Below are 22,213 nucleotides of genomic sequence, written 5' to 3'. Positions count from 1 at the left end.
CTCGCGACCAAAGCTGTGAAGACAAAATCTTATTAGTTCACCCTTTCATCTGTGTGGTTTCTCCCTCTCTCTCTCTCTCTCTCGCACTCTCTATCTCTCTCCCTCTCGTGCACACGTGCACACGCATTGTGTGAAGTGACTATTCCATTTAGAGAACTGTCAGAACATACCCCGTGAGCACATCAGCCTCTTCCTATCCTCTGTCAGCTCCAGCCGAGGCTGTGTGGGGGTATGTCAGAAATGTGCAGGGATAGATAAAACCCGTGGAGCCAAACAGCTTTGTTTCATTCAGTCCCTCTCTCTTTTCTCTCTCCTTTTCCTCCCTCCTCCTTCCCTCTCCCTATCCCTCCTTGCCTTGCATAGGCTGTGAATACCCTGCATCTGAGAAATCAGACCAGACTGACTCACAGGGCTCTGTGAGCCAGCGCCACCGAGGCTGCCAAAGCATGCTGGTGCCAAGCTGTCCCACCATGCACAGAGCCAGACCCACGCTGCTGCTGCCGCTGCTGCTTGTCCTGGGTCTGCTCCTCCACCTCGCCGACGCTCAAAGTAAGTGGACCACTGGCTTTCACGTGGACCTTCAAGTGTTGTGACCTGTCGGGCTGGGGGGGGGGCGGGGTGACAACGGTCAGAATTGGGTTTTGTTTCTTATTTTTCATTGAATGTCATCAAGCACATAAATACTTCATAAAACACACACGCAGGGATGTGTATGATGAGACTTGGGATGATATCACCACTACCAGTATGTGTTGTTAGTCTCTTACCAAAGCTACATGATAAATAAAAGAAATTCAAACACAAAATCCAATTAAATTTAATTTTAGTAAATCAGTTCCTTTATGAAATACTGTCTTGGTATCCTCCACTATACACACACGCCTATATTTCACAGTGATCCATCACCAAACTATCAAAATGTGTCTGAGTCCTTCTATTCCAACTACTTTTTTTCTGCTGCAAAAACTATCACGTGAACCAGAAATGCTCAGGCCTCAGCCGAGAATCTCATGATGAGAAGTCATTGGAATTGAGTTACTTGACATCAGACACCTGCCCATTGATGTGTGACAACAGTTTTCAAACCTCATTGAGCTTTGGTCCTGCACCACAGCACCACCCATCTCCCACCCTCTCTCTCTCTCTCTCTCTCTCTCTCTCTCTCTTTCTTTTTTTTTTTTACACTAAGATCCATGAATCATTAGCTTCTGGAGTCACAGTGGGATGAATAAAAGTTTTATTGCTCCCTTTGCACCGACTGAAATCCCCTCAGTTCAGCTGAATATCTCTGAATGAAGGGATCATTCACCCAAGGTCATATACAATAGAGCCACGCAAAGTGAAATTGATGGGTGAGATTTTCAACTTTGTGCTTGAGAAATGTTCCCTGCAATCTGTTCAAATGTGTTTTATTTTTCTTCTCTGTCTCCCGCCACATGTGTCTCACAGCGGGGGAGAAGCAAATGGAGAAATGTATTCTCCGTTTATCCCCCTTTTTATGTGCAGCTCCAGGATTTATTGACACAATTTAATTACGGGACCTTCCCAAAACGACATTAACGGTCGATAAACGTTACCATTGAGGGGGCTCTTTAGTAGCTATCTGTTCAGAAACTCCCATCGTCCACGGTGTAGTGTGAATTTACATAACAGCGTTTGATTAGAAAAAAGACTATTGCTAAAACCTCCCCTCAGACAACTGTCCTGATAAGAATTCCACTCTCGCGTGTCCAGACATTCCACAGTTGCATTTGAGCGCAAATGTAACAGACCTGCACAAGTGCAGTCAACAGCCCCCAAATCTTGACGCCTCTGTGCTCACCCCCCCCCCCCCCCCAAAACCCCCGATTTATTTCCTTCCTTTAGCTGTCTGGCTGTTAACAGCTGCTGCTACCCCATACCCTACTTAGACAGCTGTGCTGGGTCATCATTTCAAAGCCAAAACAAACTTATCATGAGGTAGTCACAATGGCTGGCTGTTAATGACTGAAGGGGTGTGTGGAAGTCAGGGAGGTCATGGAGATGAGGTGTGTGTCTGCAACTGAGGTACCAGAACCACCTCAGGCTGCACACATTAACCCTTGGATTCACATTTTCTCTATTCTGCTCTTGTTGTGTGATCTCCCACTTACACTATTTTGTTCCTCCCCTTCCCCACTCCCCTCTATTGTTTTTCTTCCTAATCACTCTCTTGCCAATTTGCTCCTCATTTCTCATATGGGCTACTGTTTTTCTGCCTGCGTCTTTGTCTTTTCCCTACTATCTCCCCTTGCTGTTTGGAAGCAGTGCAATAGCCCCTTCCAGCGACTCAGAAGCTCCTTAATTTCCTCTGCCGTGCGGCTGCATATGCATAACTAGCCCAGACACTCCGGGGGCTCTCTCCCCATCTATGGACCTCCACTCAATTTACTCCGCTCCAGACTTACCCTCAGCACCAAAAATCCGGCTGCATTTCCGAAGGGAAAGCTGCCCTCTGTTGGTGCTCTGGATCTATTTGGGTGTGAGCTAGCCTCCGGCTGTGGACACGGTGGAGGATATGAGATACGCAAGAGCAGAAAATGGCTGAGTCGGCCTGCTCAACAGATGGCACAATCCTCCGAGCCAGTCCTACTCACCACCCCACACAGTGGACACTGCAGCCCCCTCTCAAGAAAAATGCCAATCAGGCCCCCCTAATAAACACACACCACTGTTAATGTGGTAATGTGAAATTTGTTCCTTCTACAAATGTTTCCATGTGAGACCTGTATGTAGCTGGGAGGAGGAACAAGACAGTTTCAAAAAAAATATCTTAGAGGATTGTGTAGCTGTGTTTCTCTGTTTGGTCTGTTGGTTTGTTTTCACTCTGTCATTGGTTTGTCTTTGGCCTTCTCTCTTTGTTGCTCTCTCTCTCTCGTTTTCTCCTTCACCCGTTCCCCTCGCTCTTCAAATGCGGCCCATTTAATTTGTGTGGCAAATTGGGCTTGGCAATAGCTTGAAAGAGGGGCATAATTGTCCCTGGTGAGCCAAGGGGACAGAGCGAGAGAAAGGAAGAGCAGGGAGGCAACAAACAATTCCTCTGTGTGTTTTGCTTAACAGTAATGCAAAAAAGAAGTGTCGGAGGATGAGAGGAGCGCTGGAAGCATTTAACATCTCCACCTGGGCAGGGATGAAACCCATGAAAACTTTGGTGTGGGCTCAGGGACTAAATAACTTGGCTGTTCATTAACTTGATAGAGTTCATGAGCCCAGCACTGACATTAAGCAAAAACAAACCTGGTGTTAGAAGTAAGAATGTATCACAATGTGTGTGACTAAAAAGTTTCCCTCAGGCTTCATTTTCTGATTGAGCTACTAAACTACTCTACATTAAGCTATACTGATTGACCTGTACAACCAGTAGCAACTACACTGCAATGGATGGAATTTCTTCAAATTTGGCACGAACGTCCACTTGGACTCAAGGATGAACCAGTTAGATTTTGGTGGTCAAAGGTTAAAGATCACTGTGAACCTCAAGTCTGTCCCATTCTCTCATGAATGCAATACCTCAGGAGCACCTGGAGGGAATTTCATTACATCTGGCACAAAGGTCCACTTGGACTCAAGGATGAAGTGATTACAATTTGGTGGTCAAAGGTTAAGGTCACTGTGACCTCACAAAACCTGTTTTTGGCCATAAGTCAAGAGTTCATACACTAATTATGATAAAGTTTCACACAAATGTCCAACAGGATAAAATGTGATAACATAAAAGTGATGACATTTTATATCCAAAAGGTCAAAGGGACCTTGTGACCATATTTCACATTTGGTCAGATACTGAATTGGTGACAATAATCTTGGGTGCCCGCCTTGAAACTGTGGTGATTGTACAGATCTTCTGTGCTGCCGGGTTGAAGATGTGTGTGAAGCATCTGTGTTTTAGAACTTCTTTGCAGCAACATCCATATCTGAAGCACCGTCTACTGTCATGGCTACAACTTTGTGTCCTGTCAGAATCAGCTTTATTAGCCAAGCATGTGAACACATACAAGGAAAATACACTTAATATATTTTATTAAATTCCTTCAAAGTCTTCACTACAAACGGCAACTTGACTGGTTTGGCAGAGGCATACAACTGCGAGGCGGTATTTCTAGTTTTTCTCTCTTTGAAAAAGCATATCAAAAATGCTGTATTTGAAAAATATGTGACATGAAAATATGCTGAGCTACATCTGTAGGGAAAACTGGCTTACAAACACCCACACTCTTTCTTGCCCGACCAAACCACATGCAGTGTTGGACCATGTCAAACCCAAGGCTTAAAAGTGTTTTAATTGATTCCTCTCATTGCTCATGGATGGCATGGTGAGTCCCAGCGAGCCAGCATGCTTCTCTTTAATGCTTCAATTGTTATTGACAGGCTCCTCCAGCCTCTCTAAACATTAAGATGTTAACACCCAAACCGCATCTCTCTCACATATGCTTATTTACAGGCGGGTCTGTACACACAAGCATACACAACATTCACTGGCATCTAATGTATGTGCTCTCCTTTTGAGCTAGCAATCATGGGACAAATCCTCATATTGATGCAGCACATCTTTCGAGTCATTATACTGTGAAAAAAACAGATGAGGGCAACCTACATACTTACATTTAATGCATCAACAACATATAAAGATGCTCTTGTTTTCATGCTTGCTTTTTTTTTTTTTCCTCTTACACTGAGTTAAAGGTGGGCTCTCGTCTGTTAAAATACTGGATCCCATATGTTCGCTGCAAGATATGTAGAAGCAAGTTACACATTTATGATCCAAGAGTGTCTACTGCTCTATCAGGAGTCATTTGGTTCCGATTACTGCAGCAACATTCCAACAACATCTGCCAGTATCACAGTCAGTTATAGTATTTCATGGGTGGAATGTGAATGATCATGACTACAATTTGTAGTAGTGTTTCCAAGTCGGTTAGTGTATGTACAAAAAGAAAAAAAAAGAAAAATCCAGCACTTTGGCATTCACACACACACAAAAAGACACATTACCATTCTTACGAACATGAGAATATTGTTCAAAATGAAAAATGAAAATAAGGCAACTACGATATCAACACATACAGATGAATGGAGAAGTCCTTAACACATGTATATGTGCGCACACACATGCACGCACACCCTCTGAACAGGATCACCTTGTAGCAAGTCCGAGAGCTAATGATACTCTATTCCCCAGATGACATTGGGCTGTAATATGTGTGTTTTATGCATGCCTGGCCTAATATGAATTATTGTAAAATAGTGTTGTATTTGCATATGAGCTTCCGGGCTGTACTGAAATTAGCATTTTTACAACAGCTCAAATTAAATCCCTCTGCTTAATTTGCCTGCATGCTAATTTGATTTAAATTGAGTCTATTCCATTCCCTTCTACACTCATACCCACACAGTGCTAACATACAAAGCATGCAAACACACACATGTAGGAACGCACAGTATGTACTCTTAAGAGCGGCAGCCTACATTCAACCCCCCACACACCGCCTAGTACGCATTGAATTAGACACACAAATAAACACACACACGCACACACAAACACAGCTTACATGTTTATGACTTCAAAAGCGAGAGGAGAACAGAACTCATAGCGGTTGTGATCCAACTTTAAATCACTGTAATTCCCTTAGTCTACCACCTCATTCATCATTCTGCCGGACACTGCTCAAGTGGAAATCTCATTGTTGGCTCCACTCGCTCATTTCAAAATGTGTCTTAGTACAGTACATCTTTTAAAAGCAGCATCAACATCTACAAGAGGAGAGAGAGAGTATGTGTCATGTTCACACTTCAAATAAATGTGTTGAAAACACCTTCGGCAGAGAGTGCCAGCACTTAATTACCATCTAGTTGTTTGGATGAAGACCTTGTGACAAGACTGGCAATCTGAGATAAAACAATGTTATCAGTGCCATGCAAGATGCTTCTTGCTCGCAGGTTGAAGTAAATGAGTAAGAAGTCATTATCATTTTCTTTGGCTGAAAATGCCTGTACCAACTCCTTGTCAACAATATGCTGTGCAATTATGTTTAAAGGTTGTATCAGGCCCATCATTAACTCCATGAATGCCGATTTATCTGACAACTACGCCCAAGAGTATTATTTAAGGCCATTAGCCTCATCTATGGATTGCAATCATTTCGCTTCGCACTTAGACCACAGAATCACACAAAAGCCAAGCAATTTTCACCACACTCCTGACCCTCCCACTCTCAAGAAAAGCAGATAATCACATACAATATAGAGATGTCGTAAAGGCCCAGATGCAGGTAATTAAAGGCTTGCCCCCAGCCACTAATGCTATATCTAAGTGCACTTATGTCTCCAAGACACATTGACTTGAAAATGGTGATGCAATTTAACCATGCTGTACCATTCAAGTCTCAGGGTGGGAAATATTGACAGTACAAAAGCACTGTAATCTATGTTGTAAATCCATTGGAGTGGCAATCAACAAAGTCCCCAAATCCATATATTTGAATACCTCCACATGAAAGTATGAGTCTACCATACTGTGAAATTATATGGATTCCAATGGGCACCTCCTTATTTGTCCTTTGAGCATTTCAGGTGTCAAAAACAATGGAGGACCATTTTAATGCAGTACATCAGACTAGATTTCTGTACTTACACAGTCTCATTCTCTCTGTCTCTCTCTCTCTCACACACACACACACTATCACACAAAGGGTACCTTGTAGCACGCCTTTGAAGCTGGGATCAGCCGGTGAGCTGAGCTCAATGCCAGCTGTTTTGCATCTGCTGGGCTTACACTTGGCATGATTCTGGCCTTGCTGGCATATGTACTAAATCTGATCACCTTTCATATGGCATGCCAGCGAACTGTATAACAATGCAGGTGTTTCGTGACATTGCCACAGTGACAGTGCAATTAATGGATTGAGCCTGTAACTGCAGCAACAGGATTACTGGACCAGTCAAGTCTGAAATACATCAGCGTTGCCTGCACAGATGATGTTTTACAGCAGTGTGCAGCCTGAACAATGGAGAGCTAAAGTACATATCATCTACAAAGTAATCTAAGGCTGGGAAGTCATATTAAAAATAGGCTAGAAACTCAGAGGTTTGGTTTGTTACAATAATAAAATGTATATTCATCAACCGGTAGAAATCATGGTAAAAGTCAACGGCAACCATGTTTATGCACCTGGTCCAAAATATTCTGCAAGTGGTGGAGACTCTCTGTCTTATTTGCATAAGTGCAGTCTTCCAGTGGTAGCCCATTTATCTCCTGACTTTAGACTGAAATTAAGATATACATTTGAAAACCATAGTGTTAATTATCATTGAAATTGTAATCTTGGGCCTGCTATACTAGTGCAAATCGATTATTAAGCCGTGAAGGTATAGTAGGAGAAGTCATGCTTTCACCACACCTGCATTATATGACAATTTATTCTATGATATATGTATGAAGAAAGTGCTTAAGTACATGGTACTCACAAAAGATACAAGTCCAAGAGCCAATCTGTATTCTGTATACCATAAGTGAAACAGGTAAACTTAAAAGTAAAGGGAGCCAAGAGGTACGGTAGATGTACAGTATGACAGCCTGCATCATGCCAGGAGTGTCATTCTATTAAGTAATTATCCTCTTGAAAATATAAGAGCCAACTGGATATTGTTGAATGCATCACTTCGTTTTTGGGAGCAAAATCCTACTTCCCTGATGTGTGTGTTAGGAAGAAGGAAATATGCTTTTTTATAGTACATTACAGTATGGATATAAAAGCATTTTTGAATCGTTGGCTTCAGAATTCACACTTATGCATGCATCCACGTGTGTGTGCATGTGTGTGTATGTGCGCGTATGTATGTGTGCTTGTGTGGGTAACACCTGGCCCGAGGCCGGAGCTTTGGTCTCACTCCAGGGGTCCTATGAGTGCGACACATTGCACTGATCTAGGCGCAGCACATTTGTGTGCCTGTGGGGTATGTTGAGATTCTGCGGTGGGGTTAATGGTCTAAACCATTCATCTCCATGGACCGCCTCGGGGCAATCTCTCTGTCCCGGCCAGAAAGCTTACATTCCCACCTTCTTACCTACAGCACTCTCCAATGCTTGACGCCGATTGGGAATCTTTATGCCCTAAGCTCCTCCTGTCACAGTTGATTTACATTCTGCAGAGTGATGGAGTGAGTGCTCAAAGTCCATCTTCGGAGAGCACGTCTTTCTCACCTAATACTCTCTCACACACTACATCTGTCACTCTTTTCCGTCACTCCACCCTCTCGCTCGTTTGTTTGCTCGCTCGCTCGCTCATTAACTCACTCGCGCACTTGTTCACAAACACTCGCCGACTTACACTCGCTCCCTCTTTGGCATCTCCGCACCAACCAAGTGAGTCATGCCATTTGAGAAGCAGAGATTTATTGTGACACACAGCTTTAGCGTGGTTTATTAGTTATGGCAAATGAGAGTGAAAGCCTCCATTGAGAAGTGAAATGCTCTCACGCCACAGCCAGACCCATAGGCTTTTCCAGTTGAAACTGAGCCAAGCCCTTGTTTCTAATGGCACAGCGCTCTAAGTGCCCATCCCATCACACCGTGGAACATGGAATATACATTCTCGCATACACTCCCAATTATGGAAGGGTCCCTGGATACTTAGTGATGTACAGGTGTTTATACAGCATCCATCATAACATCCATGAGCAGTCTGTTTCCCCTTAGCGTTAATACTCCCATAGTGCCGTCTTTCATGTCATTCATCATTCTCTCATCAACTAATTAATTACCACAATCCCCTCCATCACTTGAGTCATGATGAAGGATATTTCAAGTTAAGTGTAGATAATTCATATACAACAGAGAGCTAGGGTGACAGTGGAATCCTGAGTGGTCATTTGCCAACCATATCTGGATTTGTTCACCACAGTTTCCTCCCCGCACCTTTGAATCTTTAAAAAACACAAACTGACATATTTCAGCATAAACTTTTAGTCCTCCCAAATTCGATCTCACTCAATCCCTACGCAGTCATCCCTTAATCCACTCACAATCTCTCCCTCGGTTTGATAGTTAGTACAAGAGAGCACATATGGGAGGGGGTGCGGGGGGGGAGGCTGTTGAAAAGACTTGATGATGTCTGGATTTATGCCTACATGGATTTCTTTAAGTACACCTTCCAAATAAGATTTTGAGTCTCGCAGAGATCCCCTTTCACTGTACACCCTCCTTCCTGCCACTGCCTGGGTAAGACAGAAATTTCACACCGCACAGTCTGTTGCCTACGGAGCCCCCCTGGCGTCAGCTGAGAGGAGGAAAAAAAAAAAAAAAAAAAGATCCATGTGTAAATCTGTACTCTCGGTTTAGAAATCTGTGTGCATGGTTTATAAACCGTGCTCTCGGATTCATAATCCGTGCCCTCGAATTACGAATCCGTGCCCACAGATTTTTTTTTAAAATTTATTTATTTTTGTCAGTTTTGGATAGCGGAAGGCTACATTACCCATGATCCTCAGCCACCGTTGCTATGGAGACGAAACCAGTCTGCTTTGCGTTACCTGTTACAAAAATGTTATTCATTTCAAACTGATTAAGATTTTGTGTGTGTGTTCATGGAGTCCCCCCCCCTTTTCACTCACACGCACGCACAGCGTTGGGAGTGCTTTATTGGCTGATTTGGCTCAAGATTAATTGAGGAAAACTATGTTTTAAGAATGATGATTTCATATTAAATATCCTCAGCCACATATTCTTAAAATGAAATATAAAATTAAATGACCAACTTCACATTTTACAATCAATTGTGTTTGAGTGCATGGATTGCAAATCTGAGGGCATGGATTCCTAATTCGAGGACACGGATTATGAATCTGAAAACACGACTGTAAACTGTGCACACAGATTCGTAAACAGAGTACAGATTTACACATGGATCTTTTTTTTTTTCCTCAGCTGACCCCCAGGAGGTGTCCGTAGTCGCCTCTCATTACATGGCACAATTTAATTGGCTGTGCTTCCCCCCCCCCCCCCCCGTTGCGATTATTCAAGGAGAGTTGTCCACGGAAAGGATAAGCTGTGGTTTTGTCATTAATTCCCACAGGGGCAGCCTTATTTACGTCTTTGGCCAAATTATGCCAACTCAAGGGGAGGAGAATGGGAATACCCAGGAGACATCACTCAGTTAGCAGGTAGCAAAGTGCTACTGAAGGGCCTGGTTAAACATGATGAAATGACATGCTGTTTTTAAGTGTTGGGGCACAAGTGATACTGCAAATTGCTTTCATTCTGTATTTGATTATAGGTTTGTTTCAAATCTCATTCATGCAACTTGCCTTTCTATGCACAAAATAAAAATAATATTAAAAAAAAAGAAATGAAATAGAAGTTTTTCATATGGCACGTACAGTATCTGATATGTACACATTCTCCAGGCTCACAGTAAGTATATGTGCACGTATGGACAGTTTATACACATATTCATAGTCTGGGAATTATACAAAAGTACTGTTCTCCACACACTTACAGTACACCTAATGGAACCAAGAGATGGACAATATGGCATACCTGTAATAATATGCTTTCATTCTCCATTACTGCCGAGGAACATCACTGATCAGATGGTCTGGAAAATCCCCTTTGACCTATTCTAAGAATAACAATATGCTGTGATGTTTGCCTCAGTAGTATGCTGTATGCACACAGCATACAAATCATACAACAGCCTTATTTACAGAGAAGACAGCTACAGTGCTTGGTAAGATAAATAAAAATAAATAAGAAAAGGAGGTATGGTCAGATTGACCAACAGTCAGTGTCTTAACTGCCCCTGACATGGGATCTCAAAATACTACAAGAATCTGAGAGATTAGAAATAGGTAGATAGAAAAGAAAGCAAAACATGAGAGAGAAAGAGCTTAGATGGAGATTAACTAAAAGAATGGATGGATTGACTTTCAAAGGCATTCAAACAAGATGAGGTGATAGGAATGAGGGGAAGGGGAAGCTAATACGGGTTACAGGGATTTATTTTATGTTTCTTCAGTGCTTAGTCACAACTCATTTTTTGCAAAGCTCAATTTCCAAAAAAAAGTAATCCTGAAGCCTACAACTTTAATCCTACAGATATGATTAGTCTCCTGACATCTCATGAAATGATCTCAACCCTTTTTTAAGGATCTGAAATTTGGTATTGAAAGCCAACGGTAAACAGATCGGATTGAATGTCACATTTTGATCAGATTTTGAGTCTCTCTTCTCATACACAATGAAGAAAGTCAACTTTTATCTAAAAAAGTATCATTAAATTTAACTTCATCAAAGTCCTATCAAAGCTGGGAGTCAACACTACTAGGCTACATGAATTAAGTGAGTTTTTATTGGTGTGCATTAAGGGAAGCACTTTGGCTTGTGGAATTGTTATAGTACAAAATGTAAACTGAAGCATTAGAAGGGGAAAAAAAAAACTGAGCTAATAATGCAGGTTTGTAATGTGTGCTATGAAAGAAAAAGTGAGGTGAAAATGCAATCTTATGTTAAAAATCGTAATCCATTGCAACATATAGTAAGGCAATAAGCAGAGAAAATAACCCAGGTCCAGGCAACTTAGTAATCAATTGGTTGCATAGTGACTATAATGATTCAGAGATGGAGATGGGAGACACAGTAATAGCAAACAAAAAAGCAAAACTGAGCCATGAGAGGGTATTCTTATCTCAAGATGACTGTTATCTCGTGGAAGACAGCCACTTTTGTTTTGCCATGCCTCATTGTGTGGCGTCTTTGAAATCCACAAGGGCCTGTTACACAGCATTCATTTTATTTCATCCCTCGAACAAAAGCTTGACTGACATTATTTGAGATAGTTTGTTTCAGGTACAATGAGAGTAATTATTCAGGCTGCATTGAGAACAGAAAGAGTACCAAGAGAAAGTAAGCAATATTACTATTAAGGATGGAATATAACAGCAAATTGTTAAAAGCCACACAAATAACACAATTCTTTTTTATGATTCATAGCCCCATTATTCGACATCACTCCTGCACCATGCGTTGGCTTTTTGAGCTTTTGCTAGTAAATGACAAAGTTTGAGTGGCACTGGACTGTAATGAACACAGACGGTTGCTTTTGGTAACAGCATGAGAACAAGAGGAAAAAAAACATTTGGGTTCGACTCAGTTAATGAGCAAAAATCAAAGTCAAAGTGGCCACACAGTGGCACTAACACTTGTAGGCTATCCAATGCTCTCATGTGCCCCCAGAAAATCTTCAAAGAACTGCAGGAGAGAGGAAATGTTCTTTCTGTTCCCCCCCAACATATTCAGGTACAATAGAGTTGCTGTCCATCACTGAAAGGAGCTGTAGAGTGTGCCCGTTGTCATGCATGGAGAGAAGCATGTTCCTGTTTACTGCAGCCCTGCTACGGTTTCCAGCTGCCCCTTTTGTTTTTTTTGGTTTTTTTTCCTATACAGGGCTTCTCGGAAGGCTGATCTATCCACCCGGTCACTGCTCTACATCTGTACAAGATCTGGAAATATTGATTAGGTGATAATTAAATTGTCCACCCCAGCTTGATATGGATTAATAATTGCCCGCTAATGCCCTCCTGACATTTTGCTGTATCGACTCAATACTGTTTGCAGCAGTGCGCCGATAATTATGACGCTTGGCATTCTTCATTTTGTCCCTAATGAGACCAATCAGAGTTGGCTCGACTTTTGCCTAAGATTTAGAAAGGAGTGAAAGGGAGTGAGAAGGAAGGATAGATTTTCTCTTAGGACCCATTACTCAAAGCTTTGGGCCTTATCACAGAGATATTTCCTGGCTTTACGGGAACATTTTCTTATAATTCTCATTTCTTGATGTGTAATCAGTGCTTTGCCAGAATATGGATAATCTCATACCATGATGGTCCAAATCACGTTAAGAGGACATCTTCGGACAAACAACAGCACCACTAGGAATACTATAAATACTGAGATGAGAAGGTGGTATGGGCATGGAGCCACATCACTGCTTCGACTTCCTCACTGCCATCTGTGAGTGTTCCTCCTCTGGCATTCTCACAAAGGCCTTTTGTGCATTTTTCCCCTTTGTCCCTGTTTGCTAGGTTTAATTAGGTTATTTACTTGAGCCTCACCTCCCAGTGTTTCATTATAGTGGGCATTGCAGATAGGGCTTCACGCAGGGCAGGGGCAGATAAAAAGTTAGGACAAAAGATGATAAATGTCGCGAGTAGGGACGGAATGCAATCTGGCCGCCACAATGCAGAGATGCTCTAATGGCTTCCCAGCAAGGAAGGGGGAAGGCACTGTCGAGATGGCAACGTGATAAATGGTGCCGGGATGGCTGTAAGGACTGTAGGCAAGACAAAGAAAAAGAAAAGAGTCATGGAAGGAGGAAAAAACGAAGATGACCACAAAATGGAATCTAATTAATCTGGACTTGGTTCCCCCTCCTGACAAATTCAGTGCAGAAGAAGAAGGGGAAGGGAAATTGTTTTTTAGGGACGTGTTCAGGCACCCAGCCTCCCCCCTCTCCCTCCTCCTCTCCCTACCACTCCGATTTCCTCCCAGGTTGAAAAGGCAAAGGGACGTATGGGTTCTGACAATGCTCCTGCACCTGTGGAATGATTAATGACAGCAAACTCGCCTTACGTGCTGCAGGGTGAAAATATCTGCTCCAAAAACATACCGAGGAGAACACTACAATAAACATATTTCTTATGCTATTTACCAGTACGTTACACAAACGTAAGTTTTAGAGTCCCTGTAAGTTAATGATTACTGGAGACCTTTTTTGTTGTCACTAAATGCTAATTTTTCTGTTCTGTATTAAATTCCCTGAAGATTTCAGAATGGTTAAATGTACCACTATCATGCAGAATTTATGTAGTTTACATCGTAACAATATCAACGTACTAATGCACTAATATTAATATGCATAATGGAGAAGAAAAAAAATGGAAAGAGAAAGCCTCTCATACAGGGATGAATGAGTGGATAATGCTGCATTAGTGCCAACATTTGATTCAATGAGATGTATTTTGAAGTGATTTCCATACTTTCTAAAGATGAAAGTGTAGAGGGGAAAAAAGGGTACATGCCACATTGTTTCCTGACTGAAGGTTGTGCTGCTCCAGGTAATTTATGGGTATAGTTTGTCATTTTGAATGTTAATCACAGACAGAGAGGACAGTGTATACCCCTATCTTTTGTATTTGAATTCTACATGTGTTATCTTCGAGATAACAGACTTTTCAAGTCATTAAAAAGGACACTTACTTAATGCTATGGGCTCAGTACTGTGACACGCTGCCTGTCCACCCGTCTGACCCTCTTCAAGTTGAAAAAACTGTCACTTTGCGTCCTCTTTATGTACTGAAGTGCACTGGATTTCCTAGAATATTCATGAAGTTAACAATCATGCAGAGTCAATGTGCCAGCTCACTATTTAACCTTTAATCTATGTGAGAAAAAAGATGGAGTCATTACTTACTGAGAACCGTAGTACCTTGTGGCATTTTGTGACAATGTCACTGGCTTTTTACTCCCTTCACAGTTTCACTGCTCCACATTAAAAGCCATTAATCACAACTGTGCTTTTAGAATAATCCAGGTAACTATGTAAAAGGAATTGCATTCCTGTCACAAATACAAAAATGCATTGTCTACACTACAATTAAATATATTGTCCGTACAATATTTCTATTCACATGCCTATGTACATATACTTAAAACATACATAAAAAAAACCACACACATTCACTTGCCCAGTGGACTAGAGCCCATTACTGCTGGCAAACATTTGCACTTGAGGCCGGCGCCATTGTGTACCCTCTCGCTATGTCAACTGAGGCTCAGTTTGGCGAAGGGTGAAAAGGACTAAGAAGAGAAGCGTAACCAACTCCATCAGTCCAAAGGCCACATCTCCGGTCCCCAACAGTCTTGTTCCCTAAGGAGGCTCCTTGTCTTTCCAAATCAACCCTTTTTTTTCGCTGAGCCTCGGAGAAAACATGACACAATATTCCATGAAATTGGTCATCAAAACGCAGTTGGAAATATATAGTTATACAGTAAATGAACTCTGGGAAGCACTTGATAAAAACATTTCATCACAACTACTGTAAGATTCTCATTCTCATCTGCAGTTCCGCTGAGTATTTAGCTCCCTTTTGTTTGGGTTCTCTTTTCAAATACTCATCTGTGCTTCTCTGAGCTTGTTTTGACATATTTCCAGTCTGAACTGCACCAAAGTGGTGCGTTTGCCTACCCCAATCATGTTCAATTTAATCACCGCCAATGTGACGCAAATATTTCCAAGGTTAAAGCAACAGCATTTTGGCTAATCACCACACAAAAGCAGGATTTCAATGGGACATTCAGGCTGTTTTCAAAAAAAGTCAAATGTTTTGGAACCAGCTTTGTGATACTATGGTACATTTCCTTTTCTAAAAGGTTGATGAATACATGGAATGTGAATACACCTTTAACATGTAGCATAATTGGAGTAACACCCACACACTGTAAACATATACACATATGCACGCACTCTTCTCTTGATGACTCATTCCCACATCCACACACATCAAGAAGGAGCCCTTTAGAAGTGATCTGGAACACTTAATTTCACTGGATTATTTTAATTATGTCCCCTGAGGGTTGTTGTTTTTTGCTCCTGGGGTGACATTGCTCAGTTTGCTTCCAAGTGAAAACCCTCATCCGCCAGTCTGACCCTGATACCACCCGACCTCATTTGTTTCCCATCTGTGGCTCTTCAAAGACGTACTGTAGCCACACACACAAGCTGAACTGTTTTCTTCAGGGGTTCACAATTAGGAATTCAAAGACCTCAGCTTAGATTTATGGCGTGCTGTTTAGTTGCAGATGTATTACTAATGTGTAGCTGACAAAAACAACCCACTAATGCACAGCTAATATGTTATCCCACACTATTGCATGTCACTCATTTAATGCAAAATAAACTAATTAAAAAGTAATGAAAAGAGTAACAATAAAAGAATAATCATTTAAATTCAATTAATTGATACAATTATGTGGCATTTTGACATATATCAAATGTAGCAGCTTAAAGGCAATATTTTGATCTCAAAAAGTAATTTAATTCTTGGTAATTAATGCTTTTATGAAACTTTGGTTAATTTGATTTTATTAAAGCTCAAGAGTCACACAGTTGACAAAATAAATTGTTAAGTGACAGCATTGTAAGCATATATGCCTGCTGCGATTAAGAAATGAAGCTAATGTGCTGTATCAGTATCTGTTTAAAGCTAGCAGCTCTAATGCGGGTAAAATATCAAAACAGTATCAATATTGTTTCACAGTTAATGTAATTTTCTACTGCTCGCATCTTTTATAGTTGTCAATGACAGTACTATTTGGTTCATGTATGCCCGTTTTCATAATGTTTTGATGTTACTGCATTCTCATACAATGCACTCATTGTTGGCAAAGAGCAGAAGGGGATTTTTACCCATATTTGAATTACTACCATTTTTTCCTTTTCCTTCAATGCTGCGTATAATTAGTGGCCTGTGAAAGGTCACTTTGGGCCTTGAGTGACTGCGGTACTTCCCTGCATATTCTTTGTCCCAGTAATAGGTTTTTGGTTTGAGGATAGCCATGACTATGGGTGGTTACAGAGAACGATGTGCAGAGAAGGTGACTGCTCTTTTCAGGTTTCTTAGAAGATAGATTTTCAATTGTTATTTCATGATTTCTTTTTTTAATTTGTTTTTTTTTTGCCCTAAAGACTAGTGAAATATTTGCTGACCATACAATGTGAAAACTGGGAGAACGTAATGGTTGGTTATACAATGAATATGGAAAATTTGAATTAATGGCACATATGTTTTCTTCCAAAAAGCTTGGTTGAGTTGGTACCTGGTTTGCTGAACTGAGGAACATTTGCAGGATATCTGAGCTGCTGAAAGGAAGCCAGTTGTCATCTAGCAGGATTGCTGGAGCATGAGCTAGTCTGCCTGTAAGCGCCTGAGAAAACACAGTGCAGGGAATGTGTCACTTCTTATGGCCTGACAACTAGCATCCATCGGAAATGGCTTGGCACTACTTATCCATAAAATTAGAGTTTGTTTAAATATACAATGTCGAATCCCTGGAATGATTTGCTACATAATCCATCTCTGCTCCTATGGAGACAAATATGAGGCAAGCTTTTCCGCTCAGTGGTTGAGGGCAGAGACAATTATGCGAAGTTTATGCTATAAAGAAATAGGACAGACCCAAGAATAGTGTAATTCCTTCTTGAATAGAGACAGTCAAATATTTTGCTTATTGGATTTTCCATTCCACTTTTCCCATCCACATCTAGCGATTTTTGCTACATGTAGAGGAAAGCCAGCAGTTTTGCAGATTGTCATCTGCACTTGCTGTTACGGTGATATTTCTTTTCCATCTCAAACAAAATGTATATTACATGTGTGGTTGAGGTATCAGAATCAGACACAGTCTTGTTCTCTTTCTATCTGCATGTCATTACATTGGCAGTAAGCTGACATGGCCAAAGAATGTTTATCACCTTTGCCATTTTTAACATCTTTTCAAGTCTGTGCAGCCACAGCATGATAACTACTGGTCATTTTGCTGCAGCACTGCCATTTAATGAATCGTTCCATTGCCTAGTGGATAACAGAATGAACAAATGCCTTTCTGTGTTAGTGGCTGCCACTGCCTATCCTATCAGATAATTAACTTTTTGCAAATAGACTGCACTGACTACCAAACAGAGTAAGCCTGCACAATTAGAATTACTTATCTATGTTCTCTCTTTTTTCCAGACGTTGGAGGAAAAACAAATAAGACAAACAAATCCAAATTCATACTTCTTGCTCGGCTGTTTTTTCCTCAAATGGTCACACACGAATTGGCCGCAGATTTGTGTATTCATACACAAATGAACAAGTAATGAATGAGAGGAGATGAAAATGAAGTCTTATTGAAAGTGAAGCCTCTGTATTATTTTGCATCGGCGTCTGACAACCTCAGCCCAGATGTTCAGAATTTCCGACAGGAGAGTCTAGTGTTTTCCACCTCCCTTCTCCTTCAGTCTTCTTTTTTTGGTCTCGCAGTGACAGTGGCGCAATTCAATATTTATATGTTTCCTTCTGTTTGGTTTCCACCGCAAAGGGAGGTGGGCTTTCATGTGTCTGATTTGCCACAGCAGCGATTCAGTTCCAGCTTTTAAAGCGTTGGGGGCCGTTTGAACAAAGCCATCTGTTTGAGTGGGCCGTTTTATTAAGTGACAAACTGGATCCCTCTACCTCACTAATGTGTCCTGTGGGAGATGGCAGTAGCTTGTGTGTGTGGTAGAGAGACAGAGACAGGAAAAGAGAGGGTACAAGTTTTCCTCTACAAACATTGTAATATACCACTGAAGAGACTACATAGCCGATGTAGCTGTCATTGCAGAACTGAAAGGTTTTTGCCTTTATGAATCTACAATAATAATTGAATATGGGAGCCTTTCAGTTTCCATCTCATCCCATGAAACACAGGCAAAGAAGCTCAGCACTGTTCCATAAATAACCATTTATATTTATTTAATGGAACCTTCCAGAATTGTCTATTGTCCTACACCGCCCCCCAATTATTAATGTCATTTTCCCATTTACAATGTTCCCTCCATCCAGTGAGAACATTCTTACACCCATGAGAGTGAGTGTCTGTGCATGCATGCACATGTGGATGATGGGTTGTACTTGTGCACCTCTGGTGCCTTTTTCTCGCATCTTGTCAGAGAATCTGTCAGTGCACTGAATATGGGACAAGAGCATTAGCCATTCTTTTTGAAGCTGTTGCTGTTGTCTGTGCAAAAGTGCCCTAACTCCTGCAGAGCCATAGCCAGAAGCTCAGACCTTTCATAGCAGTGCCACTGAGCATGAGTAATTATACACTGACTGGGGTTAAGAAAGTCCCATTGGAATATGATTTTTTTTTTGCAGCCTTAGTCATCGGGCTGAGTATTTGGCAAGGAGAATACGCTGGTGAGTTGTGTATTATAATGTGTGCCGTAGTTTTTCCTGCCTTTGAAGCCATGTTCCAAGTGATGATATGCATTTATTTATTCACGGGAGACTCTCAGCGGCTTATGAGCCAAATAAGAGACCCTGACCCTATCACAAAATGGACCTGCAGCCCTAATATCCATATGCAGTTTCAATATTAATGTGTCATTAAGCTGCATTCTTGTATATTCTATTGAATTAGTTTTACATAATGACTGTTATGAATTTTGCTTAGAGAGCACATTTAAGCAGTTGTGAAGGGGGGAGCAGTGTGGGAGAAGGCTTGTATTATGAACTTCATTATGTGTGACAAGCAGCACAATATTGATGGAAGAGCGGGTCCCCATCATTGCACTGCATTAAAACCTCTGCAGTGAATTAATGTACTATTCCTGATCCAGTAATTAACAATCATTCGGGGGCCATATCCCTTTTCAAGTAATCACTAATTGCAATAAGAATTTCAGTTTCCATTTAAGGCAAGATTACCGATGAGCATGCAATGCAAATCAGCCAACAGTTCTAATTAAGCTCCAATTCCTTTTCTTTCTTTCTGCCTAGACCCTTTGTGAGCACATACAATGTGGAGTTTGTTTCCTCTGCATCACAAAAGACAAATTTTTATCATAATGCTGCAGATAGAGAGCTGCGTAGTGCCCCAAGAAAATGGTTTATGCTTGTGTTTGTTCCATTGATTAGTATGTGTGGTTTATCTTCTGTCTCTTTTTTTCCACATATTTTTTTGCATTATTTGTTTTAGTGTTTGTGTGTCTGCATTACTATAGTCTGTTTTCTTTTTGGCATGGGGTCAGATGTTTCTGAACACTGTATAGACTGTTAATTAATCCATAGAGAGGGTGTTGCTTTATAAACCACGCATATGCTACTGCATTCATAATCACCAACAAAAACATTTACGCCCATCTTTATTTGAATCCTATGATAATGATATTGCTGAAATGGACTTTTAGAATACTTAAAGCATTATATGGAGTCAAATGTCCTGCACACATGACATGCATCACTTTTACACTCTCCCAGCATTTGCTACCCCTTTCAGTCCACTTTGCGCCACTTGCTGCCATTGTGACACATCATCAATATCATAGAACTGATATGCTGCGGCTTAAAGATGTCGAATGAGGTTAATGGCATCTTTAAATGCTCCTTTCTTTCACCCGCATGTCCAAAATGGAGCAGGGTATTTGCAGACTGCCACCCAATGTGTTAGGATTAATTATCACCCTCCACAACCCCAACTCACCCTGCAAGTTAAAGATTCAGAGAGGAAATGGCCCCTTTCATGCAAATGAAATTGAATATGTCAGTCAGTATAATTGTGAAAACCGAGCCGTCTTGGACTGGTGTCTGCGCCAAATAGAGGTTCCAACTGAAAGTCGGTTTATTAATGTTCTTCTCTCCACTCTTTGATTCATGCTCTTTAATGGCTTGGCAGATCAAACTTTAGTCTATGGCAGAGTCCTGATGACTTGAAAAGTTTTGGCCATTATGAATGAAACCCAGACTCTGATCTCTTGAGAACACTATTTAAATGCAATGTTTGGCTGTGAGTTAAGCCAATATCAAACAAACTTGTAATGAGTACAGATTTGCAAGATGCTCTGAACCCAAGTATCCTTTTGAGTTCGGCATGATGATTGGGGGACTGCCCATTGGTACGAAGGCCCATTATTCCAACACCCAATAGCAATAGTCTGAAAAATGTTGACCCGTTATCCCAAAAACAAACGTCCATTGCTCCGAGGGCTTGTTGCTCCAAAAATACATACTCTTACTTCTTTCCAGACTCTGAGAGTAAAATACCAAAAAAAGGTACCGTTGGGTACCTGTACCAAATTCAAGGTACCGGAACGGGTATCGGTTCAAATGGGAACGGTACCCAACCCTAGTGACAACACTGTGGTTAAAAGGGCCATGTTATGAAAAACTCTCTTTTTCAGTGCTTGAGCGTATATATTTGGGTCTCTGGTGTGCCTACTAACACAGAAACTGTGAAATTAGTCAGTCAGTTTGGTGTTGCTGGCTTGCACTGTACCCCATCCATGCCTCTATCTGAGTCTCCACCCACTAAATTTCCTGAGGTCCTCTGTGTTTTTTCTCACAAGCAGTGGCGAGGACCCAGCTAAACTAAGCTAAGTTAAGCAAAGCTAAGGACCAGGGGACAGAAAAGCAAAAGCATGTCAGACACATTTTTATTAAGACCCCAGGGAACTGTATTAACTTGTGCAAACGGGGTATAATATGGCCCCTTTAAGGTCTGGTTTGGTTTAGGCAACAAAAACCACTTGGTTAGGGTTAGGAAAAGATCATGGTTAGGGTTAAAATTTTCACTTGTACATCAGGGAGATTGTGTATTTTCAGAGCAACAGGCCTTCGGGGCAGTGAGCTTTGGTCTTCGGGATTTTTCGAATGGGCCATTGGACCAATGGCATGGCACCGATGATAGAAAAACAAGATATCATTAGGCTCAATATTCAGTTACACAGTCCACTTGACTTATAGTTTCACCCTGCAACAGGTACTCAGTTCACCATATTCAGAACAGAGGCTTTCAAATCACGGCTCGTTCAATCAAAGAAATACCGAACCAGAATATGTAATATATGCTAAACACAGATTTTTAGAATTTGTTTAATTTCTGAGTCATTATAGAATTTCGTTTTGTGTCTCATAATTTTTGTTGCAGGATTTATTTCCTGAGTTCCAATTAGTTTTCAGTTAAGAAATCCGTTTTGGTTTGGTTTTAGGATCAGGGTTAGGGTTAATCTGGGAGAAACAATGATAAACTGTTGTGGGCATTTTGATTTTAGGTCAAGTTTCTTTGCTAACAGCCATTTCCCTATTCCTGCTAGGTCTGATATTGTTTGTTTTGCCAGTTCAAGTCAAGAAACACAGTTACCAGACATTTCACACTTAACTCTTTTACTTTCTGATGTTTTCAAAATGCATACTCCTACTGAAACGTTAACAATTCTAGTAAACTGCTGCATGATAAAGAGGTTAATCATATAGACCTGTGCAATGCTTTTGAACACTGACATTTTTGAGAGATTCAATAAAGTAACACTTAGCCTTAGATCTGGGGGAGAAAGGACCAAGTGCAAAGTGACTGGCAAAATGTGGTAACAGCATTTTAGGATAATCACCCAGAAGGACCTGATTG

General features: G+C 41.1%; 1 protein-coding gene and 1 long non-coding RNA gene across 17 annotated transcripts in view; one reads left to right on the top strand and one right to left on the bottom strand.

The window, feature by feature from the left end:
• Positions 1-22,213, top strand: part of LOC121889010 (receptor-type tyrosine-protein phosphatase delta) — a 369,584-nt gene that overhangs the window by 269,093 nt on the left and 78,278 nt on the right. For all 16 annotated transcript variants that reach the window (XM_042400705.1, XM_042400691.1, XM_042400694.1 and 13 more), the window contains one exon: positions 364-549. In XM_042400705.1, the coding sequence (XP_042256639.1) occupies positions 447-549 (103 nt within the window). In that variant the 5' untranslated portion in view covers positions 364-446. The remainder of the gene's footprint in view (positions 1-363; positions 550-22,213) is intronic.
• The window catches only part of LOC121889020, a 61,204-nt gene continuing 55,973 nt past the window's right edge, over positions 16,983-22,213 (bottom strand). The window contains exon 3 of the long non-coding RNA XR_006093417.1: positions 16,983-16,996. This is a non-coding gene — a long non-coding RNA (uncharacterized LOC121889020). The remainder of the gene's footprint in view (positions 16,997-22,213) is intronic.

This window comes from Thunnus maccoyii, chromosome 22, assembly GCF_910596095.1.
Source record: "Thunnus maccoyii chromosome 22, fThuMac1.1, whole genome shotgun sequence".
NCBI classification, from domain to species: domain Eukaryota; kingdom Metazoa; phylum Chordata; class Actinopteri; order Scombriformes; family Scombridae; genus Thunnus; species Thunnus maccoyii.
Note: the sequence above shows the minus strand (reverse complement) of the source record. Positions and strands in the feature narration are given on the sequence as shown.